The 10,041-nt window shown below is 43.3% G+C and overlaps 1 protein-coding gene and 1 long non-coding RNA gene across 6 annotated transcripts in view; one reads left to right on the top strand and one right to left on the bottom strand.

Annotated features, from left to right (window-relative positions):
* The window catches only part of Itpr2 (inositol 1,4,5-triphosphate receptor 2), a 393,960-nt gene that overhangs the window by 306,144 nt on the left and 77,775 nt on the right, over positions 1-10,041 (top strand). For all 4 annotated transcript variants that reach the window (NM_010586.2, NM_019923.4, XM_017321411.2 and 1 more), the window contains 3 exons: positions 1,495-1,602; positions 5,467-5,659; positions 8,550-8,675. In NM_010586.2, coding sequence (NP_034716.1) covers positions 1,495-1,602; positions 5,467-5,659; positions 8,550-8,675 — 427 coding nt within the window. The remainder of the gene's footprint in view (positions 1-1,494; positions 1,603-5,466; positions 5,660-8,549; positions 8,676-10,041) is intronic.
* Gm35768 overlaps positions 6,849-10,041 on the bottom strand; it is a 45,165-nt gene continuing 41,972 nt past the window's right edge. For both annotated transcript variants that reach the window (XR_003956373.1, XR_003956374.1), the window contains exon 5: positions 6,849-8,708. This is a non-coding gene — a long non-coding RNA (predicted gene, 35768). The remainder of the gene's footprint in view (positions 8,709-10,041) is intronic.

The raw sequence follows: 10,041 nt of genomic DNA, 5'->3' as shown, positions 1-10,041 counted from the left end.
ACGGCGAGTGTCCTTGCCTAGTCATCCACACATTTCTGACCCTGGGAATGTTAGTCATGTGGGTCTTGCCAGTTTCGCCCTCAGAACCAGCCACTTCTTGCCAGTTGGTAATATGCCCAGGTGATTACAGCAATTTCCTCTTTAAATTCTCTTAGACTTTGAGGATCACCTACAAGTCACAGCAAGTTTCATGCCTCTGGATGGTAATAAAAATGATATAATTCATGTTTAGTTGAATATAAAATATAAGTAAAATAAGACATCATTTTTTTTCTGCGTGGTCCATAAATGACCCTGAAAGGCATTTCTAAAGTAACCATTTCAAAATGATTTGTTCTGGAGTCAGTGAGATGAATATTTAATTGTTCGGATTATCACTTTGCAGGATGTTAACTTGGTCTTACAGGTCTGGATTATTGCTTAAATTTGTGCTATTTTATGGCCCCATTTATATTAAGACGCTGTAGGTATGTATGCTATGTTTATAGCCTTGTAACACCACCAAGAAACTTGCTCTGAAGCTACTGTCTGTGTTTAGTACTGACTGGCTTTGCCAGTTTCCAGCTATATAGTTATAGACAAATTCATACTCCCTGTGCCTCAGTTTCCTCATCTGTAAAATGGAAGCAGTGAGAGTGTCCACGCCAGGATTTCAAAGTCAGAGCTGATGAGATCTTATACCTGGCAAAATGAGCCAGGCACCTCCGGGAGCAATGTGTTTATGTAACACAGCCAGCCTGGCTACACCGGTGAGCTCTGCACTTACTGAGAATCCCTGTGGCAAAGTGAGATAGAGAGTGATAGAGATATACCTGACGTTGACCTTTGTCTTACACGCACGCACACACACACACACACACATACACACGATGAACCTGTGTACACATACACATAAAAAGGAAAATATTTATGATGAGATTATTGTTTTTTAAATGCTCAATTTCACATATAAATGAAATTGAAATCTATGCCCATAAAGTGCCAGTTTTGACTTGGTAATCTGCAGAAGTATAGGTTAATAAGTATAGGTTACACACTGTAAGAGGAAGCCTTTTGGAATGCAGAGCCCTGTCTACATGTCATCTGTGTTATTTCTACTGCCCACTCTTCTGCTGCCCTGCTGGTCATTGATTTACCTGTATGTGTAGCTGGTCATTGATTACATGTATGTGTAGCTGGTCATTGATTTACATGTAGTGTAGCTGGTCATTGATTTACATGTATGTGTAGTTTGAAAGTATTTCCTCAATGCTACCATCAGCATTTCTTCTCCTTGGCACATTTATCGCAGATGTGGATTATCCACAAATGAGAATGACTGATTTTTATGCATTGATTATTTATTCATTTCAAACATAGACATACCTTCCCTGAATATGGCTAACTACTGTCACCCCAGGACTGTGAAAGACATGTGCACAAACAGACACAGTAACTTCCAAGTCTCAAGAAGAACAAAGAGGAGACATTAACCCTTCATTTTCTTCCCGGCAGTTGGCCCGCCACAACAAACTGCTGCAGCAGATGCTCAAGCCGGGATCTGACCCAGAGGAAGGGGATGAAGCTTTGAAGTATTACGCCAACCACACCGCGCAGATCGAGGTACCTGCCTGTCACTCTTAGAAAGGGGCCTATGGTGAAAGAATGCATTTGCTTCCTACCTGAAGCCATTTTCATGATTTTTCATAGAACTGTGAAATAATACCAAGTGATTTAAATGGAAAACTCTATACCACAAGCTGAGGTCTAAGAGCCATGTATAGAAACCGAGTCTGTCCATCTCGAGTTTCTCTCCCCAGAACCACTCTGAAGTTTTAAAATGGAATGAGTAAAGCTTTTCTCCTGTTTGGGTCACGGAAGCAGATAGGGTAGAGGATTGAGTGGTATTTTAGAGACAAGATAGTAGAGAATCTGCCTCTTAAAAGTAAATGTAACTTTTATTTGCCAGATGCAATTGTTGTCTTAGAGGCTTCCTGCTGAATAAGCTCACCCTTTCTAGCTCTTTCTGAGCTCTGCCTGGCTGGTTTAACTCAGCTGCTCTGGCTCAAGCTCCTCTTCAAGCTGAATGATTCAATCTGGCTTCTCTCAGCTTCTCAATGTTTTGCTCTGCTTGGCCTCAAACTAACTCTGGCAATGTGTTCTAATCTTCTGGGTGCTTCTTATTCTCTGGCTTCTGCTGCCTCTGCTGACTGCACTGAACTGCACTGAACTGCTTGGACTCATGGAGGAACTCAACTCCACCGCACTGCATTCACTGCACTGCCCTCACTGCACTGCACTGCACTCACTGTACTGGCAGACTCTCTCTCTGAGCTGCTCTTAAATAGCTTCTCTCTCCTGGGCTGTTCTCCTGAGAGTTGGGCCTATCTCATCTCTGTCTCATTCTGTTAAATCTGTCTCTGATCCATCACTTTGTCTACCCCTCAATTATATGTCACTTTCAAATACAGCTGCTTCCTTCTACAAATTAATTTTACCTTAAAGTGTATGCTAAGGATGTGCCTGTGTTCCAGCCAGATCACACAGGTCTGAGTCTTCAGATGTGATCACTTGCAAGAGCAGCTATGTTTCTAGATTAAAATTCCTCTACAGAGGCTTCTTAAGATATGAATCTGTGACCTAACAGAGTTTTTGAAGACAGGCATAGTGGCACATAAGTGGCATAGCTCTTAGGAGACAGAGTCAGGCAGATCTCTGTAAGTTCCAGGACAGTCTGGTTTAGGAAGTTACAGGCCAGGTACATAGTGAGACCTTGCTTTGAAAAAAGCAAAAGAAAAGTTTATGAAAGTATAGGAAACATAGAAGCACTAATAAAAGTTTCATATTGGTATCATGCACTCAAAAGTTTGCTGTTTACACATTTATTGTCTGACAGCTGTCCTCTCCCTGCTCCATAAATGAGACATTATCTAATGTCCTATAGCAGATCAGGAGGTGTGCCAGGGGACTCATCAGGCTGTCACTTCTAGCTGGGGTATCATTGTGATGCTTTCTGGCAGAACTAATCAGGCAGAAGTGAGCAGAGTGGCAATGCCTGTCACTCCTGATTTACGGCCATAACTTCATTCATTCTGGTAGATGGTTTTTTAGTTTTCGGCAGAATGTGTCATGGGCACTTTTGCCTCTAATGGGTAATTTCTATGTCTTATTGTTTATTTCTACCAAATCTTTGAGCATTACTAAGCTTTATCACTTCATGTCAGAAGTAGACCCCTGCTCATATGTATAAACATCAACAGTGCCGCAGCTCAGTGTCAGATTTGCCTGGCTGAGTCAATTGCAGAAATGGGTATTATCAAGAACGGTAGCTTGTGGCGGTCAGTTTAGTAGCCCTGAGAAGTGGGGAGGTGCTTAGGCCAAATCACCATCCAAGAAGGAGGCCCCCAGGATCTGAATCTTATTTTCAGATTCTCTCATGCGCCTTGCTGCCTCTGAAGAAATCGTGTGTGGTTTTAAGCAACTGGTCATTGGAAAGATTCTCTGTATCTGTGAATCGCACTAGACCATTGCAATTGTCCACCATTCCCCGTGTTTGCTCCCCTCGGGGTGGTAGCTTAGTGTGTGTGTGTGTGTGTGTGTGTGTGTGTGTGTGTGGTCACATTCATGTGTAGCAAGAGGCCCAAGGTTGGTATTGAGACTCATCCTCCATCCTCTTCATTCTTCTGCCTTTCTCACTGAGGCAGGACCTCTCAGCTGAGCCGACAGCCTGGTAAGATGGCCAGTCTTGCTAACCAGCTTGCACTGACGAACCCCTGACTTTGCCTTCCAACACTGGGGTTACTGGAAGGCTGGCACACCCACCCAGCACTTGTGGGTTTGTGGGGCTCTGAACTCTGACCCTACCATTTATTTTGCATGGCATGAGCTTTAACCACTGAGACACCCCACCCCCCAGCCTTTGCCTCTAACATTTCAAGAGCCGCCATGCTTCTCAGTTTGCTCCTGTCTATATTGGGGATCCCGTTGGTTTTTTTACTTTTCAGTTCCCCAGGGCTCCTCAGCTAATAACTGAATAAGCATCTGTTGAATCACCTAGGGGAACGTTAACCATATTTGGCTTCCTTTTGGGTAAAGCATTTCCTCCTTTGGTTTCTCTGGTTTGTCATTGCCCTTTGTGAAACGTGACAACCAGAATTAAATATGTCATTTTATGCAAGGACTGAATATTTTCGCTTATCTAATCACAGCTTTATTTCTTTAGTAAGCCCTAAGAATCAAAAAAAAAAAAAAATTACTTGACACTGTTAGATCAAGCAAACCTTTTAAAATTCTTTTCATGTGGTTGCCTACTGTATCAAATATGCCTCAGTAATTTATGTAATTGATATTTTAATTATTTTTTTAAATTAGCACATAAAGGGGCTGCAGAGATGGCAGAGCAGGTTAAGAGATGGCAGAGCAGAGGAGTTTAAGAGCACTGGCTGTGGTTACAGATGCCTGTTTTCGGTTCCTAGCACCCAGCTATTACTCCCATTCCAGGATTAAAACCGAGTTAGAGAAGAGAGAGTTTATGTTGACTAAGGTTCCAGAAAGAGAGTCCAGAGGCAGGGAAGGCAAGGCGTGGAGCCTGGGGGCAGGGGCCATGTTTTATGTGTATGCAGGAGGGTAGGGGAGAGAGTAAGGCTATAAGCCCTCAAAGCCTCAGCATGGCTCTACTTCCTAAAGGTCCCACAACCTCCCCCAAACTGCGCCACTAACTGGAGACCAAATGTTCAAATACATAAGCCCATGGGGAACATTTCTCATTCAGAACAGCAGGCTGGAGGCAGAACACTTCAGTGATAAAAAACAAACAAACAAACAAACAAACAAAAACCTCTGTGTACAGAGAACTGAAGACACCCAGTGCTAAGGATTTCACTTGGTACCCAGAAGCCCCTGTCAGGAAGAACTGGGCACAGATTCTTAAGTTGGAGTTCAGGGTCACCCCACTGGCTCATTTTTCATGATTGGATACATAAACTATCACTCATAAGCTCATTGTCCTAGCTTCATGTCTTCTGCTGTGATTATAAAACACTCTTGCCAAAAGCACCCTGGGAAGGAAAGGACGTATTTGGCTTACAGCTCTATATATCGTAGTATGTCATTGGGAGACATTCAGGCAGGAACCTGAGCTAGGAGCAATGGAAGAACACGGTGGGTGTGCTGCCTCTGTGCTTAGTCAGCTTTCTTACATGTGCCAGGAGCATGGGCCACCGGGTGCTTCCAGATAGTTCCAAACCCTAAGTCACACTGAGGGCTCTAGTTAAAATCTCCATGAAAATGGGAAAGAGATTTGTAAGGAAGAAGAAGGCACCTGGAGCAGGAGATGGATAACTGGGGGTGGGGAGAAACCAAAACATATTATATGTGTGCATGAAATTGTCCAAGAACAAAATTTATTAATTAAGAAAAAGGAAGTTAAAAACTGAGTCTGAGACTGAGGTGTGCAAAAGTCTGAAACCGAACGCCGATCATTTCCAGATTGTGCGGCATGACCGGACTATGGAGCAGATTGTTTTCCCGGTCCCCAACATCTGTGAATTCCTCACTCGGGAATCCAAGTACCGAGTGTTCAACACAACGGAGAGGGATGAGCAAGGAAGCAAGGTGAACGACTTCTTCCAGCAAACGGAAGATCTCTACAACGAGATGAAATGGCAAAAGAAGATCAGAAGTGAGTGTGAGACATGGGGGGCGGGGAGGGGCAGGGTCACATGGCCAGAGACAGAGGGGCAGCGCCAGGGTCACTTAGCCCAATTTATCTAGATAATTAATTGGATTTCTTGTCAGTTTAATGTCCCTGAAATCATCTGTAGGCTGGAGTGAGCCCCTGTTGCTGCTGGAGCCAAACCTTCTGCAGCTTGGTGGACTTAGAAATTCCCAGTCAACCAGATGGCCCGCAGCTGCTGCAGAGCGTGTTTTTTTAAATGTGTTATTAGCTGCAAGGCTGCAGCTGAGCTGTTGCGCTGCCGGATGACTGCAGGTGTGAAGTCCTGTGTTGACCCCTAGACTTCAATAGTCAGCGCATGGGGTTGGGCGACGTCTGCCAGAGCCCTCTCACTCAGTGTCCTCTGTGTGTGTTTAGACAGGACCTCACAGCTCAGCCTGTCCTCAGATTCATTCTGTACCATAGATGACTCCACATCCCAAGTGCTTAGAGTTTTCGTGGGAGTCATTCTTTCTTCCTCCCTCCCTTTTTCCATCGAAATCTAGCAAGCCTGTAACCAGAGCCCAGTGATATTGTAGTCAAAACCATCACCATGTAGTTCTCTCCAATTGGAGCGCAGATCTCCCATGTGTTTGGAAACACACTGAGTTTCCGATACTTTTTAATTTTAAAGTTTTAAGTCATTTTAATGAGGCTGGGGAGATGGCCTAGAGGTAAAGCCACAGGGTAGCTCGTAGCCATCCAGGTGCCTCCAGGGCACCGAGTGCACAGAGGGTCCGCACGACATGTATGTGAGCAAAACGCTCGTGCACATAAAATAAAATAAGCCTACGTTTTAAAAGTCAAGGCTCTTGGAGTTAGGTCCTTTTTGTCTTTTGGAGACTTTCCCAGGTGTGACTTGGATTTCACAATTCAGTTTGCTAGACTGTTCACCAAGAGACACTAGGTGAGTGGAGCTGCTCAAAGGCTCCTTTGGGTATAAGATGATGTCACGCAGGTTTAGATTCCTAAGACACTGGCGTTCTTTAGAATTTTACCACATAGAACTCAGCAGAAAAACTGGGCATCCATTATATGTAGAATATTCAGAAATTTTTATTTGAGATATTTGAAAAATAATTTATCCATATTAATTGAATAATAAACTCAAATTAATTAAAAAATCAATTGACTAACAGACTGAAACTCTAGGATCTGTGTTTTGTGGCAAACATTTTATTTATTTGTTTACCTATTTATTACAAAAATAAAACTTAAAATAATTACCAGTGGGCATGGTATTTTAAGTCTTAGAAGCAGTTGATCACAAGGATATTGTCTCAGTGATTCTGTGGACTTGTAGATAGAGAGGAGTGGGAACAGCACAGGTGTCTACAGTTCACGATCATGGGATTGCCCAGTAAAATTCCCATCACAGCCTCCTCCACTGTGGAGTATTGCCCAAGAGGAGGAAAGTGAGAACTCAGGAGGGACACAATCCCAGACAACAGAGGGCCCAGACAGAGGTATGACATAGATCCAAAAAGTACACGATTTTCCCTGTCATAAACCTCACCCTACTGACTCTGATATTTTGTCTTTAAATTTTTAATTATGATTTTTAATTATGTGTATGTGCCTTTGCTTATTGTGGTCTTTTACACATGCGTATAGTACCTGCAAAGGCTGAAAGGTGTCATATGCCCTGGATTTGGAGTTACAGCAATGGTCACCTACTTGATGTGGGTGCCGGGAACTGAGCTGGGCCCTCTGCAAAAACAGTGCATGTCCTAACTGCTGAGCCATCTCTCCAGCCCCAAACTCTAGCATTTTCGTCTTTTAGGTTGTTTCGTTTGAAATAGGGTTTCATGTAGCCCAGGGTGGCTTCAAACTCACTCTGTAGCTTAGGCTGACCTTCAGCTACTGGTCTTCCCGCTTCCACCTCCCAAATGCTAGGGTTATGAACAAACACCACCATGTCCATCCCATTCTGTATTTCAATCCTATGTCAAGACATTACAAGATGAATGGTAGACAAGACCCAAAGGAGCCACAAAGCGTCCAATGTAGGCTGATAATGTAGCTCCTCTAAACCACTTGCATTACAAATTTCCACAGCTATTTAGATGTGGAAAGAACTGAGTTTCTGTTAAATACTGGTAGATACATTTATTAACTCCTTTCTGATGACAGGCATTTTCCCTTTCTGGAAATACTCAGCAAATTATTGACTTCTTACTGTGGACTTTTCTCCCGTGGCTTCAAAACCAGAACATAATTAGAAACATTCAAATTAAAAGTGTAGATAATACTATAGCATTTTTAAAAAGTGGGGTCTCACTGCATAACCGAGGCTGGCCTCAGACTCCCATGTTGCTATCAAACTTGTAGGCATCCTTCTGCCTCAGCCTCTCAGTGGATGCTGAGACTGCAGGCCTGGGAAACCATTATGTCTCTCTGGTTCCCATGCATGCTGAGCTGCAGTGCTGAGACTGCGGTTTCCAGGTAACTGCACCTGTAAAAGTCTTTCCAGTAGATATATACCTGAGTCTGCCCTCCTGGCTTTTATGAAATTACATCGTGAGGATAAGACCATCCTACCCATCAGTATTATCAGTCCTCCAGTGAGTGGGGCCCGTGAACCATTTGCCACGTTCCCCTAATTTGCATGGTCCAGAATCTAGGGATTTACTGTAGAATCACCTTTGCTCACACTCTTGAAGGATAAAAAAGGAACTAAGAAAAATGCCTTTACCATCTGGTCTTATAATATGCTTTCTAAGTAAGTCACGGTTTCTTCAGACGCACTTCTGTGACCAGTCACAATCGCATTGCCCATACTGTTAGCTCGGCAGGGCTCCTGTGTTGACGGCAGCATATACTGGCCATTCTCACCCCTGTTCTTGTTGCTTCCTAGACAACCCCGCCCTGTTCTGGTTCTCCAGGCACATCTCACTCTGGGGGAGCATCTCCTTCAACCTGGCTGTGTTCATCAACCTGGCTGTGGCTCTCTTCTACCCATTCGGGGATGACGGTGATGAAGGCAAGTGCTTGTCTTTCTGCAAAAGATGGATGCCTGGGGAAAAAAAATCACAAAAAAATTCTCAAATTGCATTCCTTAAGTCTCTAGAGCTTCAAAACAAAGAAGCTTAGTTCTCAATGAATATTTTTTCTGTATTCATTGAGAGTGTAGAGGTAGTAAGTAGAGTAGACTGAAAACCGTGGCCAGTAGAAATGTTGTTTTACAGAAATTTCATGAATGTGTAACTACTGGGGGGATTATGTTGCTTCCACATAATTAGAGTGATCAAACATACTTTATTCTGCGTTATCGCAGTTATGTAAGTGAGAGCCTGATGCGCAAGTATTTTGATGAAAGGATCACAATTATATTTTACTTTCTGTCTTGTCTGGGTGTTTTGTAGTAAGCATACCCACAAAATACATGTTTTGATTCTATAATACTGTACATTTATAACACTAATAATCTCATCCTTAGAAACACACAGCCTACAATATACTGAAATGGTGGACAATGAAGGATATTGACTATGAAATTGGTATCATTAATCTGGTAGTGCATGAGCTTTTACAAAAGCAAAGACAGGAATTTGAAGTGAAGCATGAAATTCCATAAGAATTGGGTGGGGTTTTTGAATATTGTTCAGGTTTAGCAAATTGCTTGAGAACAATCTGTTACAGGTATGAGGTACAACCTGGAGAGTAACTTTGGAATGGGTAGAAGAATGGGTGGGAGGCAAACATGAGAGAAATAAGCAAATAATAGCTTTGGAGTGACCCTGGGGCACATAGGGTTGGTGAGATGCTGTCAGCAGAGCATTAGCAGTTCCTGACTGTTGGACCAAGAGTGGTTGTTAGAAGGTGAATACTGTCACTGCCATCCTGAGGGAGACATGAGAGATGGTACCATAACAGCAACAGCTATGTAAGCAAATCTCAGAGGAACTGGAGACAATGAGGAGAGATGGGAGCCCAAGAACAACTGACCGTTTTCCAGTCTTTGTCAGATCCCATGGGCATCAAAGCCTTCATCTTAGCTGCAGTTTGAGCTGGCATAGTTGAGCTTGTTGTGTTTCTGAGTGCACAGCAGGGATGGGGGAATTGTGAACAGTAGAGCAGGCAAGTCACTGCATAGCAGGAGAACGGCAACGAATGCATGCATCCATCATGTGGGCAGAAGTGGGGATGCCTTTCTCTCCCCTTGATCTGGTCTTACTTTGGTGATGAGCTCTTAGTACAGAGGATCACAGATCTTGAGGGTAAGAACCCATCACAAAATGATCAGTTACTATCTCCTGTGCTCAGACCACTGAGGTTACATGGCAGAGCCCCAGTAAAGAGAAATACAGTCTTTAAGATGGAGACAGACCTGGACATCATCTAATATC

Source organism: Mus musculus, chromosome 6, assembly GCF_000001635.26.
Source record: "Mus musculus strain C57BL/6J chromosome 6, GRCm38.p6 C57BL/6J".
Classification (NCBI taxonomy): Eukaryota; Metazoa; Chordata; class Mammalia; order Rodentia; family Muridae; genus Mus; species Mus musculus.
This window is presented reverse-complemented; position numbering and strand designations above follow the sequence as displayed.